At 39.3% G+C, this 22025-nt stretch overlaps 1 protein-coding gene across 1 annotated transcript in view; it reads left to right on the top strand.

Moving 5' to 3' along the window:
- The first annotated feature begins 1743 nt into the window (after positions 1–1743).
- The window catches only part of SLC9C2 (solute carrier family 9 member C2 (putative)), a 97042-nt gene continuing 76760 nt past the window's right edge, over positions 1744–22025 (top strand). The window contains exons 1-4 of the mRNA XM_042257446.2: positions 1744–1986; positions 8856–8956; positions 12765–12893; positions 14939–15104. Coding sequence (XP_042113380.1) covers positions 1851–1986; positions 8856–8956; positions 12765–12893; positions 14939–15104 — 532 coding nt within the window. The 5' untranslated portion in view covers positions 1744–1850. The remainder of the gene's footprint in view (positions 1987–8855; positions 8957–12764; positions 12894–14938; positions 15105–22025) is intronic.

Here is a 22025-nt window from a genome sequence, read left to right as displayed (position 1 = left end):
TCACAGAATAACTCTCTTCAAAGTAAACTACAAGTTGATTAGTAAGTGGTTCATTTGTTTAAATTTATACTGTATTTGATTTTAATGATTAGATTTGGCATTAAAAAATCACATTGGGTATCACAGAATTGGGGATACATTTGTCCTATGAAGAATGGGTGATATTGTTTCTTCAAATCAAGGACCAAAAGCCAATGACAAATAGGAGTTAAGGAGAAAAGAGGGAGTGAGAAACTCCATGGAAAAAAAAGGAGGGGCAGAAAAAGAGAAAATAGAAAAGGATGAATGAAAAAGTCAGAGAGGAGACAAGGCAGTTGAAAAGGGTTAGAGCTGAAGACAGAAAACCAGAGTGTATATTAAAAACCACATAGGAAGAAGTTCTGTCTACACGGTCAATGACCATTTCAGCCATTACACCAGGCAAAGAAAATCAGTTAAAACAGTTATGTGTATAGACACAGCTTGAGCATTAAGAAATGCAAGTTTCCCTGGGAACACGTAAGCTTCTTCTGGATTGGGGATGGGCATAATGTTTGTAGCCAATCAGAATGAAAGTCAGTTGGGAAGCAACCAATAGGAATTAGGTATGGAAATAGCTTTCAGTGTGATATCAGTTGGCAGTACTGTCCCTGGCAAACAGACGCAGAGCTGAGCATTTTTTGTGATTTTCAGTGCCTTCACCTTGGTTTCAACTCTGAACCTGCTTAGCCTTGGCTGAAGATATTGCTGGTTTTGAAAGTTTGGAGAACTTGGTTTGGGAGCAAGGCTGTCCTGACAAGTTGAGTAGAGGCTCTGAAGGTGCCGAGGATGTGAGGTGCTGCTAGAGGGACAGGTTTCAAGATACAGTGTTTTGAATACCATTTCTGGGCCATCCTCCACTTCTTGTCAGGATCACTGTGACTTTCAGACCCAACAGATGCAAAGCAAAGATCCAGATATTGGGGATGTTTCAGGAACCTCTAGGAATTTTAGGTTAAGGCTAGCTGCAAGGGAGAGAAAAAGAGAATGAGTCCTTAGGACTTTCACATCTATTTATGCAGACTAGGTCCCACACAAGGGCAGCAGCTTGAGGGGGTAGATTGGGTCCTGGGGTCGAAATCTAGCCTGTTATTCACATGCTAAGCTGTGTGCCCTGTTGTTAGCAAGGGGGAGCTTTTTCTAATTCACTCAAAGCTACCATATGATCAGACCTCAACCTTTGTCTTTTTCCTTTGTTTATAGGTTATTCACATCCTTCTGCACCCCCATCCTTAACCAATAGGACTCAACTTTGACCTGTTTCCCACTTGCCATTTTGGAGTTGGAGGGGCTTGAGAGATGAAAAAGGGGCAAGAAATTGCAATAGTAGAAGAAAATTCTAGAATGATTTGTGCTCCCAGAGAAAGAGTTCTCCCTCAAAGAATTCATCCAGTATTTATGGAGAGCCTGTTATGTGCCACATGCTCTGTGCACAGCCTTAAGGGAAATTAATATTTGGCTCTGACCCTCAAGAAACTCACTGTTCCATGGGGAAGACAAACATTACCATATTGTACAATAAATGGTACATGCAAAAATTGATACCATCTCTCCCCGATACATGTGTAGCAGTATCAGGAAGAAACACAAACACTGCTATTAGTGTTCCCATAGAACGTTTTTGGAGCAGAGGTGGAACAGGAGGTATTAATTTGTACCTTGTGGGCTCAGATCTGAGTGTAGTATAATCTTAGGTAGAAAGAATGTGGATGGATTGGATCCTGGCCAGTCACATAGTCTTCTTTTTTGTGTATCATAACAGGTTAGTCTGTACTAGTGAAAGTGTCAACAGTAAATCTCATCCAGGTTCATCAACTGGGACTGATAAAACAATGTCAAAAGCTAATGTGTCCTTCTGGGTACAAAAAGAAGGTAACAGACCTGATTTACTCTGTGGAAGGGCCGCTGACTACACTGTTGGGAAGGGACATTTCCTGATTCTTGTATGGTCCACGCTTGTTTTGGGAGGTAGGTGATTGTTTTTACATCTCATATTTCCTCTGACCTCTGAACCTTTCTTCAGAAAGTGATCACAATTATAACAAAAGAAGAAAACCAGTGAAATTATAAAATGTGAGTGAATTATATCAATCTTGTTTCATTTATCTATAAGTCTGATCTCTACTATGCTCCTTCATTCATTCATGACATTTTCTGAGCATAGCACTGTGGAGAATATGAAAGTTCTTAGCCTCAAGGAGACTTTTTGTGAGGGAGACAGGCAGACACATAATTGCAATGCAGTGTCGTTATTATAACTGTAAAGGTATAGTCCAGAATCTCTGGTAACAAAGGAGAGGGAGAGCTTTATACTGTCTGGCTTCCTTCTTGCCTGCCAGGCCTAACTTGACCTAAATATCTGGGATGAGGGGAGGGCAAATAGAACCCAGATACATGGTTCACAATTTGCTTACTTAACATCATCACTTTTGTTCATTCTGCTATGACTTTTGATGTGCTTTTTCTTTAGGGAAGGTGTACCATTCCACCCCCTGGGGGGAATTAGGAAAAGTTTTACCTATAAGTTCTCTTACACAATGATAAAGTATTCAATAGGCATGAGGAATGATATTCACGCAGATAAAATAACATATTAAAAAACACAGATGCTTTATTCCATAATTAAACACTAGTGATTAGAGAACATTTTCTAGTTCCCTTAAAATTTTTTTCATTTGGGCAAAATGTCAGCTGGTTTAAAATGCTTTCTGGAACAAAAGTGAAAGTTTTAGTTGCTCAGTCATGTCCAACTCTTTGCCACCCCATGGTCTGTCTGTCCATGGAATTCTCCAGGCAAGAATACTAGAGAGGGTTGCCATTCCCTTCTCTAGGAGATCTTCCCATCTCAGGGGTTGAACCCAGGTCTCCTGCATTGCAGGCATATTCTTTACCAGGGAAAACTGGTACAAAGACTACAAAGAAGCAACAAAGCAAACACCCATGAAGAACGTCAATTTTACTCCCATTAGGGAGTGAAATTGCTTTCTCTGGGATCTTTAAAATGCTTATCATCAACTTTGGTCCCTTTTGGTACAATAAAGTGCTACTGACCATGAATCTCACTAGCTTTAGATCTTTTATGATTATATAGAGACAGGTGCTTCAAGCAGTAAAGGGCATTGCAGAAATTGCTTGAGAAACATTTCTTTGGCTAACCTTATACATAAGTATTCAAAAAATATTTACTGATTTGTTATGACCTGTAGGTGAAAGGCAAGAAATACAGACTCTGAGATGCCAATGAGTCTCACCTTAGGCATAAGTTAACTGGATTGTAGTCTATATATCGCCTCTGGAAGTGATGAGCTGAATAATCTTAGAGTAGGAAGTTTTACGGAGAAGGCAATGGCACCCCACTCCAGTACTCTCACTTGGAAAATCCCATGGACGGAGGAGCCTGGTGGACTGCAGTCCATGGGGTCGCTGAGGGTCGGACACAACTGAGCGACTTCACTTTCACTTTTCACTTCCATGCATTGGAGAGGGAAATGGCAACCCACTCTAGTGTTTTTGTCTGGAGAATCCCAGGGACAGGGGAGCCTGGTGGGTTGCCATCTCTGGGGTCGCACAGAGTTGGACATGACTGAAGTGACTTAGCTTAGAAAGTTTTAGGGGCTTCCCAGGTAGTGCTGGAGACATGGGTTTGATCCCTGGGTTGGGAAGATCCCCTGGAGGAGAGCATGGCAACCTACTCCAGTATTCTTGCCTGGAGAATCTCATGGATGGAAGAGCCTGGTGGGATATAGTCCATGGGGTTGCACAGAGTTGGACACAACTGAAATGACTTAGCACGCATGCATGGAGGGAGTTTTAAGGCAAGAAGATTCATATAGACAGAATAGTTAGTGTCTTTTAACACTTAATTGGTAAAGGAAGTTTCCCCTATGATTAGATTTCATTTAAAAGTATTTCTGGTGTTTAAGAAAACTACAGAATATATGTTACTATAGCTTAGGATGAGTAGTGATTAACATGTAGTAAGACATTGCAAGATGGCAAAGTAGGAGGACATGTGCTCATCATCTCCTGCGATAACTCCAAAATTAAAACTCACTGCTGAACAACCATTGGCAGGAGAATGTTTGATCTCACCAAAAAAAGATACCCCGTGTCCAAGGGCAAAGGAGAAGCCCAAGCAAAATGGTAGGAGGGGTAAAATCGCACTTAGAATCAAACCCCATGCCTTCCAGAGATGCTTGGAGGCTCAAAGAAAATGTTCTGCGTACCAGGATATGCAACAGAGACTGAGCCAGACCTGCCTTTGAGTGTTTAAGTGTTTCATGTGGAGGTGTGGGTCAGCAGTGGCCTGCCGCAGGGGCAGGAGTTCTGGGTGCAGCAGACCTGGGTATGGCATAAACCCTCTTGGAGGAGGTCGCCATTAACCCCACCATAGAGCCGCCAGAACTTACAAAGTTCTGGGGAAACAGACTCTTGGAGGGCACAAACAAAACCTTGTATGCACCAGGACCCAGGAGAAAGGAGCAGTAACCCCACAAGAGACCCAGACTTGTCCGTGAGTGTTCAGGGGTCTTTGGCAGAGGCTTGGGTCAGTGGTGGCCTGCTGCAGGGTCAGGGGCACTGAGTGCAGCATTGTGTGCATGGGACCTCTTGAAGGAGGTCCCCATTATCTTCATTCCCTCCACCATAGTTTGGCCTCAGGTCAAACAACAGGGAATGAACACAGCCCCACCCATCAACAAAAAATTGTATTAAAGATTTATGGAGCATGGCCCCACTCAACAGAACAGACCCAGTTTCTACCTCAGTCTCTGCCATCAAGAAGCTTCCATAAGTCTCTTATCCTTATCCAAGAGGGCAGGCAGAATGAAAACCATTATCACAGATAACTAATTAAGCTGATCACATGGGCCACAGCCTTGTCTAAGTCAATGAAACTATGAGCCGTGTAGGGCCATGCAAGACAGATGGGTCATGGTGGAGAGTTCTGACAAAATATGGTCCACTGGAGAAGGGAAGGGCAAACCAATATTCTTCCCTTGAGAACCCCATGAACAGTATCAAAAGGCAAAAAGATAGGACACTGAAAGATGAACTCCCTAGGTCGGTAGGTGCCCAATATGCTACTGGAGATCAATGGAGAAATAACTCCAGAAAGATTGAAGAGATGGAGCCAAAGCAAAAACAACACCCAGTTGTGGGTGTGACTGGTGATGGGAGTAAAGTCCAATGCTGTAAAGAGCAATATTACATCGGAACCTGGAATGTTAGGTCCATGAACCAAGGCAAATTGGAAGTGGTCAAATAGGAGATGGCAAGAGTGAATATCGACATTTTAGGAATCAGTGAACTAAAATGGACTGGAATGGGTGAATTTAACTCAGATGACCATTCTATCTACTACTGTGTGCAAGAATCCCTTAGAAGAAATGGAGTAGCCATCATAGTCAACAAGAGTCCGAAATGCAGTACTTGGATGCAGTCTCAAAACGACAGAATGATCTCTTCGTTTCCAAGGCAAACCATTCAGTATCACAGTAATCCAAGTCTATACCCCAACTAGGAATGTTGAAGAAGCTGAAGTTGAATGGTACTATGAAGACCTACAAGACCTTCTAGAACTAACACCCCGAAAAGATGTCCTTTTCATTATAGGGGACTGGAATGCAAAAGTAGGAAGTCAGGAGATGCCTGGAGTAACAGGCAAATCTGGCCTTGGAGTACAAAACGAAGTAGGTCAAAGGCTAATACAATTTTGCCAAGAGAACGCAATGGTCATAGCAAACATCCTCTTCCTATAACACAAAAGAAGACTTATACATGGACATCATCAGATGGTCAATACTGAAATCAGATTAATTATCTTCTTTGCAGCCAAAGATGGAGAAGTTCTATACATTCAGCAAAAACAAGACCAGGAACTGACTGTGGCTCAGACTGTGAACTCTTTATTGCCAAAGAAAGAAAGAAAGAAAGAAAAAGTGAAGTTGCTCAATTGTGTCCAACTCTCTGCTACCCCATGGACTGTAGCCTACCAGGCTTCTCCATCCATGGGATTTTCAAGGCAAAAGTACTGGAGTGGGTTGCCATTTCCTTCTCCAGGGGATCTTCCTGACCCTGAGATTGAACCCAGGTCTCCTGCATTGCAGGCAGATGCTTTGCCATCTAAGCCACCAGGGAAGCCCAATTCAGACTTAAATTGAAGAAAGTAGGGAAAACCACTAGACCTTTCAGGTATGACTTCAGTCAGTTTCCTTATGATTATACAGTGGAAGTGAGAAATAGATTTAAGGGATAAGATCTGATAGAGTGCCTGAAGAACTATGGACGGGGGTTTGTGACATTGTACAGGAGGCAGTGATCAAGACCATCCCCAAGAAAAACAGATATGCAAAAAGGCAAAATGGTTGTCTGAGGAGGCCTTATAAATAGCTGAGAAAAGAAGTGAAGCAAAAGGTAAAGGAGAAAAGGAGAGATATACCCATTTGAAGACAGAGTTCAAAGAATAGCAAGGAGAGATAAGAAAGCCTTTTTAGTGATCAATGCGAAGAAATAGAGGAAAACAACAGAATGGGAAAGACTAGAGATTTCTTCAAGAAAATTAGAAATACCAAGGGAACATATCCTGCACAGATGGGCACAATAAAGGACAGAAATGGTATGGACCTAACAGAAACAGAAGATATTAAGAAGAGGTGGCAAAAATACACAGAATAACTGCACAAAAAAGATCTTCATGACCCAGATAACCACAATGGTGTGATCACTCACCTTGAGCCAGACATCCTCGAATGTGAAGTCAAGTGGGCCTTAGAAAGCATCACTACGAACAAAGCTAGTGGAGGTGATGGAATTCCATTTGAGCTATTTCAAATCCTAAAAGATGATGCTGTGAAAGTGCTGCACTCAGTATGCCAGCAAATTTGGAAAACTCAGCAGTGGCCACAGGACTGGAAAAGATCAGTTTTCATTCCAATGGCAAAGAAAGGCAATGCCAAAGAATGCTCAAACTACTGCACAATTGTGCTAATCTCACATGCTAGGAAAGTAATGCTCAAAATTCTCCAAACCAGTCTTCAACAATACGTGAACCTTGAACTCCCACATGTTCAAGCTGGTTTTAGAAAAGGCAGAGGAACCAGAGATCAAATTGTCAACATCCGCTAGCTAAGCTAAGTCGCTTCAGTCGTATCCGACTCTGTGCGACCCCAGAGACAGCAGCCCACTAGGCTCCCCCCTCCCTGGGGTTCTCCAGGCAAGAACACTGGAGTGGGTTGCCATTTCCTTCTCCAATGCATGAAAGTGAAAAGTGAAAGTGAAGTTGCTCAGTTGTGTCTGACCCTCAGCGACCCCATGGACTGCAGCCTTCCAGGCTCCTCTGTCCATGGGATTTTCCAGGCAAGAGTACTGGAGTGGGGTGCCATTGCCTGGACCATTGAAAAAGCAAGAGAGTTCCAGAAAAACAACTACTTCTGCCTTATTGACTGTGCCAAAGCCTTTGAGTGTGTGGATCACTACAAACTGTGGAAAATTCTTAAAGAGATGGGCATACCAGACCATATTACCTGCATCATGAGAAATCTGTATGCAGGTCAACAAGAAAAAGCTAGAACTGGACATGGAACAACAGACTGTTTCCAAATAGGAAAAGGGGTACATCAAGGCTGTATATTGTCACCCTGCTCATTTAACTTATATGCAGAGTACATCATATAAAATGCTAGGCTGGATGAAGTATAAGCTGGAATCAAGATTGCCAGGAGAAATATCAGTAACCTCAGATACACGGATGACACCACCTTTATGGCAAAAAGCAAAGAAGAACTAAAGAGCCTCTTGATGAAAGTGAAACAGGAGAGTGAAATAGTTGGCTTAAAGCTTAACATTCAGAAAACTAACATCATGGCATCCAGTCTCATCACTTCATGGCAAATAGATGGGGAAACAACGGAAACAGTGACAGACTTTATTTTTGGGGGCTCCAAAATCACTGCAGATGGTTTCTGCAGCCATGAAATTAAAAGACCCTTGCTCCTTGGAAGAAAAGCTATGACCAACCTAGACAGCATATTAATAAGCACAGACATTACTTTGCCAACAAAGGTCCATCTAGTTAAGGTTATGGTTTTTCCAGTAGTCAAGTGTGAATGTGAGAGTTGGACCATAAAGAAGGCTGAGTGTGGAAGATTTGATGCTTTTGAACTGTGGTGTTGGAGAAGACTCTTGAGAGTCCCTTGAACTGCAAGGAGATCCAACCAGTCAACCCTAAAGGAAATCAGTCCTGAATATTCATTGAAAGGACTGATGTTGAAACTGAAACTCCAATACTTTGGCCACCTGATGCAAACAGCTGACTCATTGAAAAAGACCCTGATGCTGGGAAAGATTGCAGGCAGGAGGAAAAGGGGATGACAGAGGATGAGATTTTTGGATGGCATCACCAACTTAATGGACATGAGTTTGAGCAAGCTCCGGGAGATGGTGATGGACAGGGAAGCCTGGCGTGCTGTAGTCCATGGGGTCGCAAAGAGTCTTATACAACTAAGTGACAAAATGAGTGAACTGATACTTTGAGGACAGGAAATTTCATTTTCATAATTTCTCTTCATCAGATCCAGAAGCAAGATACCCAGACAGTGCCACTGGGTTGGCAAATGGGAGGTTGTTGTAACTTCAAAATTTTCCAAATTCACATGAGTGCTATATCATTATGTGTGTCTTATACTAAAAGATAGGGTTATATAACAGTTGTCAGTTATTTCTTCATAATGTATGACATTCAAAGGAAGTTTAAAAATCAAATACCTAAAGAGAGATAATAATAAATTGTTTTTAAGTTATACCTTATGTCCAAGTAACACATACTTTTTTTTTTTTAGGACTTCTGAGGGCATTTTTAAAGAATTCTGAAGTCATTGTCTTGACGATTCTTTCTCTATTTGGATTTTTTATAGGACAACTGGCCTATAATTTTGTTGAGGTAACTTACATATGATAAACTAGAGGATAGACTAAAGATCAAAGACCAAAAACAAGGTCAACTCCTGTCCCCATTCCTGAATGAATGGATTTTTTAAAAAATGTGAACAGCTACTGAGAAACATTTATCTGGTATTAAAATTTTTGAAAATGAAAAACCATCCAAGAAAGGAAACATGAATTAGAGAGGCTTAAAATAGTACTTTGAAAGTGAGTAAATCTAATTGCCTTCTTGGATTCTTCACCATCTGCCTTTGGTCCTTGCTCCTGTTTCCTTTCCCTGTACATTGAGCTGGACTCTCTCACGTTATTGTCTTCCACACCTGCAGGGACTCTAGTTACAAAAGGCTTAGTTACTGTCGTGGTGAATTATGATTACTCTTTCTAACTGCCAGATTAAGTGCAAAACATGCATCCTACAAAATATTACTTAGATCCAAGAAAAACTTTTGTTAATTTATTGACACAATTTTAAATGTATAGCAGCAGAGTAATGAATAGCAATTTGAACCCACTCATTTTTTATTAAAAAAAAATGGAGACAGTGCTTGTATCTGTTAAGGATTGTAAAGTTCAGTTCAGTTCAGTTCAGTCGCTCAGTCATGTCCGACTCTTTGCAACCCCATGGACTGCAGCACGCCAGGCTTCCCTGTCCATCACCAACTCCCAGAGCTTGCTCATACTCATGTCCATCAAGTCGGTGATGCCATCCAACCATCTCATCCTCTGTCGTCCCCTTCTCCTCCCACCTTCAATCTTTCCCAGCATCAGGGGCTTTTCCAATGAGTCAGTGCTTCACATCAGGTGCCCAAACTATTGGAGTTTCAGCTTCAGCATCAGTCCTTGCAATGAATATTCAGGATTGATTTCCTTTAGGGTTGACTGGTTGGATCTCCTTGCAGTCCAAGGGACTCTCAAGAGTCTTCTCCAACACCACAGTTCAAAAGCATCAAATCTTCCACACTCAGCCTTCTTTATGGTCCAACTCTCACACTGATACATGACTACTGGAAAAACCATAACCTTGACGAGACAGACCTTTGTTGGCAAAGTAATGTCTCTGCTTTTGAATATGCTATCCAGGTTGGTCATAACTTTTTGTCCAAAGAGTATGTGTCTTTTAATTTCATGGCTGCAGTCATCATCTGCAGGGATTTTGGAGCCCCCAAAATAAAGTCTGTCACTGTTTTCATTGTTTCCTCATCTATTCGGCATGAAGTGATGGGACCAGATGCCATGATCTTCGTTTTTTGAATGTTGAGTTTTAAGCCAGCTCTTTCACTCTCCTGTTTCGCTTTCAAGAGGCTTTTCAGTTCTTCGCTTTTTGCCATAAAGGTCGTGTCATCTGTGTATCTGAAGTTCTTGATATTTCTCCTGGCAATCTTGATTCCAGCTTGTACTTCATCCAGCCTGGCATTTTGCATGATGTACTCTGCATATAAGTTAAATAAGCAGGGTGACAATATACAGCCTTGACATACTCCTTTCCCAATTTGGAACTAATCGGTTGTTCCATGTCCAGTTCTAGCCAGACATGGAAAAATGGATTAGTTGTTCCATGCTTCTTGGACATGCTTCTTGTCCTACATACAGGTTTCTGAGGAGATAGGTAAGGTGGTCTGGTGTTCCCATTTCTTTAAGAATTTTCCACAGTTTGTTGTCATCCACACAGTCAAAGGCTTTGACGTAGTCAGTAAAGGCAGAAGTAGATGTTTTTCTGGAATTCTGTTGCTTTTTTGATGATCCAATGGATGTTGGCAATTTGATCTCTGGTTCCTGTACCTTTTCTAAATCCAGCTTGAACATCTGAAAGTTCACAGTTCACAGCACTATTGGAGCCTGGCTTGGAGAATTGAGAATTTTGAGCATGTAGGATTGTAAAAGCCTCTTGTTATTCTTTGAAACACCACCACTACAACTAGCATCTTTTGAGTGTTAACTATGTGCCAGACTGCCTTTTAAGTTCTTTGGTTTTTTAATTTTAATAATTTATTAACTTACTGTGCATCCTAAGTCACTTCATCGTGTCTCTTTGCAACCCTATGGTCCATAGCCCATCAGGCTCCTCTGTCTATTTGATTCTGCAGGCAAGAAAACTGGAGTGAGTTGCCATGCCCTCCTCCCAGGGTTCAAACCCACATTTCTTTCTTTCTTTTTTTAAAATATAAATTTATTTATTTTAATTGGGATTTAATTACTTTACAATATTGTATTGGTTTTGCCATACATCAACATGAATCTGCCACGGGTGTACATGTGTTCCCCATCCTGAACCCCCCGCCCACTTCCCTCCCCATACCATCCCTCTGGGTCATCCCAGGACACCAGCCCCAAGCATCCTGTATCCTTCATCGAATCTGGACTGGTGATTCATTTCATATATGATATTATACATGTTTCAGTGCCATTCTCCCAAATCATTCCACCCTCTCCTTCTCCCACAGAGTTCAACAGACAGTTCTATACATCTGTATGTCTTTTGCTGTCTCGCATACTAGGTTATTGTTACCATCTTTCTAAATTCCATATATATGCGTTAGTATAATGTATTGGTGTTTTTCTTTCTGTCTCACTTCACTCTGTATAGTCGGCTCCAGTTTCATCCACCTCATTAAAACTGATTCAAATGAATTCTTTTTAATGGCTGCGTAATACTCCATTGTATATATGTACTACAGCTTTCTTATCCATTCGTCCGCTGATGGACATCTAGGTTGCTTCCATGTCCTGGCTATTATAAACAGTGCTGCAATGAACATTGGGGTACACATGTCTCTTTCAATTCTGGTTTCCTCGGTGTATATGCCCAGCAGTGGGATTGCTAGGTCATAAGGCAGTTCTATTTGCAATTTTTTAAGGAATCTCCATACTGTTCTCCATAGTGGCTGTACTAGTTTGCATTCCCACCAACAGTGTAAGAGGGTTCCCTTTTCTCCACACCCTCTCCTGCATTTATTGCTTGTAGACTTTTGGATAGCAGCCATTCTGACTGGCGTGAAATGGTACCTCATTGTGCAAACCCACATTTCTTAACATCTCCTTCCTGGCAGGCAGATCCTTTACCGCTAGTCCCACCAGTGAAACTTATTAACTCTTGAGTTAATTAATTTCTCCTCAGAGCAATCCAATGAAAGTAGGTACTCTGTTCCCATTTTACTGATGAGAAAACTGAGCCACAGAGATGTTAAGTGGTGAAGATTGAACTGTTAACTGTGCCAAAGACTTTTTAGGATATATTTACTATACTTCAGTCATTGTTGCTGTGTTTTCTATTCATCTGTATATAACCTTCATGATTTATATCCTATATATACAATCTATACTATTATCCATGTATTATTTTTATTGCTTAATTCACTGAAATATTTTAAAATCCTAAGCAAATGTCTGTGAAATCACAAGTACCCATGCAAAGGTCTTTCTCCCACTCCTACACAAATGAAAATAATTACCTAAAGTCAAATTAAAAAGTACCACCTAAAATCACCTCAGGGGTAACCAATGGTGAAGTACCATTTTTGAAAACACTGATTAGTTTTTTCAGTGTTTCATTGATTACCACAAGCAATGTTTATGTAGCCTAAAGTCGCACATATTTCTGGTGAATAGAGGACTATGCATTTATCTCATGTGGATGGTTAGATCAAGAAATCTACCACAAGACTCCTAGGACTGGCATTGTAGATTATCTCTCATTAGTTGCAAATTGGAATATTGTAAAATTCATATTGATTGGCAGATCATCAACCTAATTTCTAATACTTCAAAATGGTAACAAAGTAATTTTTTGTTTGCCTTTGTTTATTTAGATACACCAAGTCGTCTACCCTCTTCTAAGAACACCAAGTTTTTCGCTTTATTGTTATTTTTCACCTTTAATTATATTTATGGCTGCTCTGGATGTGGACTTCTATATACTCAAGAACATGTTTTGGCAGGTAAGAACACATTTTAAGACAAAGTATGGTCCATTATTCCTTATTCATGTTGACAGAGAATCTGTCTAGCGAGATTAATAGTTCACCAATCTCACATTAATATTTCACCAGTCTCACATTTTTAGTTGACTCTTTTTGCTGTGCAGAATCACTAATTAAAGAGTTGAGGGGAGGGAGAAGGAATAAATATTTGCTGATCTGTAACTAAGATTAGTTACTGTGACTAAGGCACTGAGTTAATATCATCTCCATTTCACATATAAGCTGACTATAGTTCAGAGGTCACAAGACTGCAATGGCAGATCCTGGGTCCAAACCCACCTCTGACTGCCTCTCAGCTGTGTCTGTAGATTTGTCCATTTTCACTGCTATGGTTGTTTTATTTATGCCTTCCTCTTTTTTTGTTAATCATGCTTGCCAGATTATTTTTCTTTTCAAACTGTTTTATTTTCTTTGATTTTATTCTGTACTTTTTCTAATATCTTGAGCTAGGTATTAGTTGATTGACTTTTAGCTTCTTTATTGTTGTTATTTTGTGCATTTAAAGTTTGAAGTTTTCCACTAATAACTTTTTAGCTTCACTCCGCATGTTTAAGTCTTTAGTGTTTTCACTCAGCAATAAAAAAGAAACAGAATATTGATAAGTTGCATATGGAAGAATTTCAGATGTATTATGATAAGAGATGGAGAAGGCAATGGCACCCCACTCCTGTACTCTTGCCCGGAAAATCCCATGGCTGGAGAAGCCTGGTGGGCTGCAGTCCATGGGGTGGCTACGAGTCGGAGATGACTGAGCGACTTCACTTTCACTTTTCACTTTCATGCATTGGAGAAGGAAATGGCAACCCACTCCAGTGTTCTTGCCTGGAGAATCCCAGGGACGGCGGAGCCTGTTGGGCTGCCAACTATGGGGTCACACAGAGTCAGACATGACTGAAGCGACTTAGCAGCAGCAGCATGATAAGAGAAAGAAACCAGGCTAGAAGGGTACCTATGGAATAATATAATTCCGTACATAGACCTTCATTCTAGCAAAGGCAAAAAAAATGCTTTGGAAAACAGATCATTGGTTGCCAGGGAGCAGGATGAGGGAAGAAATAAAACGGCAGAATGAAAAAATTTTTGAGTGTGATGGATCTGTTTTGTTTTTTCATTGTGGTCATGTTTATCTGACTACATGCATTTGTCCAAACTCATATTAACTATACAGTCAGAGAGTGAGTTTTACTGTATGTAAGTTAAAGGTAAATTTTTTAAAGATCAAAAGAAATAGATTTGTGTTTATCTGTCCCATGTGATTTTTTACTTTTAATTTATAATGCTTTTCCTTTGCTTTTCCACATTCCTTTTCCCTTTCTCAGTCAATTGATTCAATATTCTTTATTCTTTTAAAAAATTTTTTCTTTATTCTTTTTTTTTTCCTTCTGCTGGTTTAAAAGTTTTACATTCTGTTGCTCTTTTTAAGGCAGGTATTGTTGATTGCCTGTCCCTTTCTTTCTAATAATGGAGTGACTTACTGTATGCATAGTATGGTAGTGGGCTGAGTGTAAAATAGTGCTACATTTCCTGGCATCCCTGACAGGTGTGGTAGTGTCAGAAACCTATCGGGCAACGAAATGTATACACCAGTTTGCTAACTATGGATTTTTCCAGAAAGCCTTTAATAAGGGGATCAAGTCAGCTGGCATGTAGTTTTTGTCCATTGTTGCCTGCCTGGAGACCTGTAGATCATCACTGTGGAAACAAGGAAATGCTTTGTATGGAAGCAAGAAAAATTTGCACTCTATCTTAGAACATTTTGATGTGGAAAACTATTAATCTTGAACAGCAACAAGAAAGATGAGTGTATTGGTCTTCTTATAGTCAAGTAGAATCATTTGGAAGGGATGGTTTCATTGAGGCAGGTAAACTAGAATACCTTTTAAAGTTATCTTCCTGAGTAATTGTATAAAATATATAGCAAGATCTGATTCTTACATGAGTAAATGCAATCATGCCATACTTAGGCGTTAAATTTAATACTGTATTGTGAATTGGTTTCACAGGTCTTCTTAGCTGGATTAATTAGCTTTGCTACAACATTCATCTTAATTGGATATGTGGTTCTGAAATTCAATAAATATTCATGGGATTTGCAGTCTTGCCTCCTCTTTAGCATGGCCCTTGGCATTACAGATCCTATTTATTCTGTGAATTCACTGAAAACTATTGGTATGTTGGATTTATTTCTCTCTCTTATTTTGAAGATATGAGGATAAATTTCCTTTTGATAATATTCTTGAGTGAATTGTGCATCCAGCAGAGTAGCCATTCTGTGCTGTTTTTCTTAGAGATGGAGTATGCAAAGTCAATAAAGCAACCCAGGACCTGGGATAAATAATCTCAAATAATTTTTTTCAAGGAGAAAATGTTATCTTTCTAGAAGGTGATTAAAATTGGTATTATATTCCATTCCATTGAGTTCTAAGCCACAAGCTAGAGATTTGGCACTATATCTTTGCAGCACTTTTCTAAGTCCTGGGTTCTTTTTAGAAAGGCCTTTATTTTAAAGCAGCTAACTTTGGGCCGGTAGGAGAGGGAGCTTATTTAGAAGAAATGAGGTGAAAGTATACTCTGGCAAATATGTTATACAATAAAAGCTTGTTCCCAAGAGGGCTAGGGGTTCTGAACTACTTCTCGTATTATTTGGTAAAAGATAATTTCACTCTGAAATATCTGTTATCATGTCTTATTAATACAGCAGTGAAAAAACATAACATGGTTAGATGCTGTTATTTCTGATTTTGACTCAGAAAAATTTATTAACCAATTTTAAGGTTTCAGTATTAGTGGAAATATATCACCTTATGATTAGGGTGGGACACCTACCTTCTGGCAGGTGATATCCCCTCTATACACATTTATACTTACAGTTGAGAAAACATAGAGGTTTTGACACTTTTGCTGGTGATATTATAAATTGTCACTAGATATTTCTCAAAGAATCTGACCCTATCTTCTTTTTCTCTCTCATTTTTTCCTGTAGGTGCAATATTTTTCTGTCTTTTCTCCATCTGTTTTTCTCTCTAAGCCATTTGTATTTGCCACTTGTTTTATTTTCCTCATTATCTTCCTGCTCCCCTTTCTGCAATCTCTTAACTGAAAGAGGCTGTAATAAACTATATTTATTGCAGTTTCTATATTCAAAAATTTTTTCAAAAAGAGAGTAGAAAGTCTTCTATTTCTTTAGAAGAAAACTATTATAGATATTTGACTCTTAGTTGATATTTTCTTTATGCCAGTTATACTCAGATGGTACATAGTTCTGGATTCAAGGATGTCTTTACCTTTGTGTAAATTAGATAAGAATGATCCTCTATCTAATTGTTGTAATACATTATCTTTTTTAAGGAAAAAAATATATTTTTTGCCATGTGTCTAAAATTACCAGAATAATATACAAAACGGCAGTTCCTACAGTGTGAGTGTTTCTTCATTTGATGTGGTGCTCTGGAGCACTATAAAACCTGCACAGTCTGAGTCTGAGGTGGACTGACTCACTGAAAAAAATAATGGGTGTTCACATACAAGTTAAAAGGAACCTATTACCTATTTTAAAAGAACGCAAAGGCTCAAACAGTTTTTACTTTAAAATGGATCTGAACTGGGAGCTTGTAAAGGGATAAAATACAAAGTTTTAGTATGATCTAAATGTAAGTAAAAGGAATTATATGCTTTGAAAAAGCCTTCAACATTCAAATGGTTTTATCTGGGTCATGGAATTACAGATGACTTTTTGTTTTATTATTTCCTTTTAAAATTTTTACAGTGAATTAATGAATATAAGTTAGTTCACATTAAGCCAATAAAAATGTGGGGAGTAATTCTTGTGGTATTTTACTATTAAAAATAACTATACATCAAATTCAAAACTTTATACAATAAACCTTATGCTCTATTTGCTCCTGGCTGACTTATTGAATTTGAGGGAAGAATTAAAGGATTTCTTGACCAGCTAAATCAAATGTGCCAATAATCTTCAAACCTGTTTAACCAGTATTTTGTGTCTTCTGTCATAGTCAAAATTAATAGCAAGTAGTAATTATACTTTACCTTGCCTTTTATTTTCTTTGCTTTCTAAAGAAAGAAAGAAAATTAAAATTGACTACAATATGAGGCACAAAGAAAAGAAATAAACAGCCCAAATATTGATCCATAATCAGGCACTGAGTTATCAGAAATTCTGTATTATCCTGGTATCTATCCTATCTTTCAGAGGGTTTTGGTAAAGATAGATAGAATCTTTATAATCTGATATTTCATATACTCAGATCAAACACTGGAAAGCAGAGATCTGCTGTCTTTTCAACTATGCATAGTATCTTAGAAATAGTAATAATGAGAACCCTCAGCTATATATTTTTAATTATTTTGTGTTTCAAAATATCAAAGGGGAAAAAATAGAATCTTCATCAGATCATTTCTGCTTGCATTAAAAAAGTATCATTTAATGTGATCAATTTGGATTTTAGTGCAATGAAATGTATTAAATAGCTGCTTTTAAAAAAACCATGTAGTTGTAAATTCTATCTATATCATTTTGTATTTACATTAGGCTGCATAATGCACCACTGTGTGTCATATGTTCTTAAATTTGAGTTTATGCTTTTAAGTAAAAGAAGTCCAGGGCTGGCCTGCAATTCCATGAAATCATTGAGGACACTGGATTCCTCTATATAACTCCTGTAGTTAAGATGGAGTAACAGGATCAGGTCTGTGAAGGATGGGTGCTGGAGAAGAGTTGGTTGATGACATGTTGTAAGTTGACCAAGATGAAAAGGGAACATATTTCCTAAGGACAGAAAAGGCTCTGAGATATATGAGAGGATAATGATGACAAAATACTAGTTAATATATGCTGAGTGTTGACTGTGTGACAGTCACCATACTTAGTATTATATACTTGGTTCATTTTTGTGCTCACAATAGCACTTTTTGGTTAGTACTATGGAAGGCAGAATAGCTTAGTATTTTGGCTAGTAGATGGGGAAGTTATAACCCCACCTCTACCCCTTACCAACTACATGCATGTGTGCTAAATTGCTTCAGTCACGTCCGGCTCTGTGTAATCCTATGGACTGCAGCCTGCCCGGCTCCTCTGCCCATGGGATTCTCCAGGCAAGAGTACTGGAGTGGGTTGCTATGCCCTCTTCCAGGGGATCTTCCCTACCCAGGGATCAAACCCAAGTCTCTTGTGTCCCCTGCATTGGCAGGAAGGTTCTTTACCACTGGTGTCACCTGGGAAGCCCCTACCGACTCTGTGATCTTGGGCAAATATCCTAACCTATATTTACCTCAGTTTTCTCATCAGTAAATGAGGGTAATAACAGTTTGTACCTCATGAAGTTGTTAATGAGTAATCAATGAGATTATGTAAATCTTAAAGAATTGCTATTCCTATTAACTGAGGTTCTCCACAGTCTTAATTTAACAAAGATTCAGAATTGGACTTGAATTTAAAATCTCCACTGTTAATGCCATCATTGTTGATTTAGTTTCATGTAAACAACATCATATGTCTTTTAATTAGTATTATTTGAAATGTGTCTTTAACACTTCAATTTAATTTGTATCTTTATTAAGGTTTTAGAGTTAAATGATATATTAGTAAATTTGCTAATTTACTACTCATTCAGTTCAGTCGCTCAGTTCGGTCTGATTCTTTGTGACCCCATGGACTGCAGCACACCAGGATGCTCTGTCCATCACCAACTCCTGGAGCTTGCTCAAACTCATGTCCATCAAGACAGTGATGCCATCCAACCATCTCATCCTCTTTTGCTGTTCTCTTCCCGCCTTCAATCTTTCCCAGCATCTGGGCCTTTTTCAATGAGTCATTGCTTCGCATCAGGTAGCCAATGTATTGGAGTTTCAACTTCATCATCAGTCCTTCCAATGAATAATCAGGACTTATTTCCTTTGGATTGACTGGTTTGATCTCCTTGCAGTCCAAGGGACTCTCAAGAGTCTTCTCCAACACCATAGTTCAAAAGCATCAATTCTTAGGCACTCAGCTTTCTTTATGGTCCAACTCTCACATCCATACATGACTACTGGAAAAACCATAGCTTTGATTAGACAGACCTTTGTTGGCAAAGTAATGTCTCTGCTTTTGAATATGCTGTCTAGGTTGGTCATAGCTTTTCTTCCAAGGAGCAAGGGTCTTTTAATTTCATGGCTGCAGAAACCATCTTCAGTGATTTTGGAGCCCAAGAAAATAAAGTCTGTCACTGTTTCCATTGTTTCCCCATCTATTTCCCATGAAGTGATGGGACTGGATGCCATAATCTTCATTTTTTGAATGTTGAGTGATTTCATTAATATTTGCTATATAAATAAATATCTTTGTTAAATTAAAAAATATGGAGTAGCAGGGACTAGACTTACCTTTCTGCCTGAGCCAACTAAAAAGCCAGACAAAATATATGAAAATGAAAAATAGTTCTCAGATAATGGACATCAGGCCATGCAGGACAGTAATACTAAAGAAAGGAAAAAAGAAATATGTTCTTGATTGCCCTTTCCATAGCTTATTACCTGGAGAGAGTTTCTAGGTCTTTGTGCGGGGAAAGGTAACCTAGGTGGAGCTTGGTAGTTTCTTTGAGTTGAGGAGACCTAGAGTTGGGAGTCCAGGAAGGCCAAAGCAGTTAAAGTTCATGGGGCAAATTGCTTCAGGAATTAAAGCTGTACTGAAGAAGGAATTTTGAGAGCTACCCACTTGAGTCTTTGAGTAAGTGAGTGCTCATTAGTGCATGCATGTGAAGAAACTGCACAATGCTGGGAATGAAAACACTCAAAGGATGAAAGGGAAAAATCCCTTTCATGTTCACTACAGCCAAAGTGGAAAGACATCAGAATTTGTAGGACATCAGGTCAAGGACTCAGAAGGTTATTGCTTGAGTAGCGGGGAAAATTAACCATTGACTAAAGACCATCTCCATGGAAAAGAAATGCAAAAAAGCAAAATGGCTGTCTGGGGAGGCCTTACAAATAGCTATGAAAAGAAGAGAAGTGAAAAGCAAAGGAGAAAAGGAAAGATATAAGCATCTGAATTCAGAGTTCCAAAGAATAGCAAGAAGAGATAAGAAAGGCTTCTTCAGCGATCAATGCAAAGAAATAGAGGAAAACAACAGAATGGGAAAGACTAGAGATCTCTTCAAGAAAATTAGAGATACCAAGGGAACATTTCATGCAAAGATGGGCTCGATAAAGGACAGAAATGGTATGGACCTAACTGAAGCAGAAGATATTAAGAAGAGGTGGGAAGTATACACAGAAGAACTGTACAAAAAAGATCTTCACGACCCAGATAATCACGATGGTGTGATCATTCACCTAGAGCCAGACATCCTGGAACATGAAGTCAAGTGGGCCTTAGAAAGCATCACTACGAACAAAGCTAGTGGAGGTGATGGAATTCCAGTTGAGCTATTTCAAATCCTGAAAGATGATGCTGTGAAAGTGCTACACTCAATATGCCAGCAAATTTGGAAAACTCAGCAGTGGCCACAGGACTGGAAAAGGTCAGTTTTCATTCCAATGGCAAAGAAAGGCAATGCCAAAGAATGCTCAAATTACTACACAATTGCACTCATCTCACACACTAGCAAAATAATGGTCAAAATTCTCCAAGCCAGGCTTCAGCAATATGTGAACTGTGAACTTCCAGATGTTCAAGCTGGTTTTAGAAAAGACGGAGGAACCAGAGATCAGATTGCCAACATCTGCTGGATCATGGAAAAGCAAGAGAGTTCCAGAAAAACATCTATTTCTGCTTTATTGACTGACTGCTTTATTGACTTCTATATTCTGAAGATCAGCCCTGGGATTTCTTTGCAGGGAATGATGGTAAAGCTGAAACTCCTGTACTTTGGCCACCTCATGGGAAGAGCTGACTCATTGGAAAAGACTCTGATGCTGGGAGGGATTGAGGGCAGGGGGAAAAGGGGACGACAGAGGATGAGATGGCTGGATGGCATCACCGACTCAATGGACGTGAGTTTGAGTCAATTCCGGGAGTTGGTGATGGACAGGGAGGCCTGACGTTAGCAATTCATGGTGTCGCAAAGAGTCTGACACGACTGAGTGACTGAACTGAACTGAACTGAAAGGCTGCTCTGGCCCTGCCTAACAAATCTAAAAAACAAGCCTCAAAAGGATCAAATTGTTTCAAAGTAACAACTGCATTACAAAGCAAAGCTCAAGAATATGAGAATACAAAAACATATAGCACCTAATTAGGCAATACATACAGTTATGTTATCTTAATAAAAAATTGGAAGACACGCAAAGAAGCTGAAAAAATGGCCCATAAAGAGTACATAAACAAATAGAAATAGACCTAGCAATGCTGCAGATGGTAGACTCATTAGACAAATATATTAAGACACTTGTAACTATATTCCATTGGTTTAAAAAGTTAGAAAAAGATTGAGTATGGGGTAGAATTGCTCCTGTCAGCTTAAGAGAGCCAATTTTTAAATCAATAGGAATTTTGCAAGCCAGTCTTAAACTTTTGGTAGCTTTAAATTAGTTATGGTAGAGGAGTGTTTACATATGAAGTTGGCAAATGCTACAAATCAGTACAAATCGGGCCTTTTTTAATTTTGGAAAGCTGGTTTATCAGTACACCACTGGACATGGTAGATATAAAAGAGACCTAAATAACATTTCTAGAGATGAAACCCACAATGTCTGAGATGAAAAATACACTGGATGAAATTAACATCAGATTAGACATAAGAAAGAATTAGTGAACTTAAAGTTCAAAGCTCAGTCATGTCCGACTCTTTATGACCCCATGGACTGTAGCCTGCCAGGCTCCTCTGTCCATGTGATTTTCCAGGCAGTATGGATTTTCCATACTGGAGTGGGTTTCCATTTAGTGAACTTAAAGAAATAGTTTAAAACTATCCAAAAATAAAAACTATCCAAGATGGGCTTCGCAGGTGGCACTAGTGGTAAAGAACCTCCCTACCAATGCAGGATACAGAAGAAATGCAGGTTCAATCCTTGGGTCAAGAAGATTCTCCTGGAGGAGTGTATGGCAACTTACTCCACTATTCTTACCTGGAGAATCCCATGGACAGAGGA

This window comes from Ovis aries, chromosome 12 (assembly GCF_016772045.2).
Source record: "Ovis aries strain OAR_USU_Benz2616 breed Rambouillet chromosome 12, ARS-UI_Ramb_v3.0, whole genome shotgun sequence".
NCBI lineage: Eukaryota > Metazoa > Chordata > Mammalia > Artiodactyla > Bovidae > Ovis > Ovis aries.
This window is presented reverse-complemented; position numbering and strand designations above follow the sequence as displayed.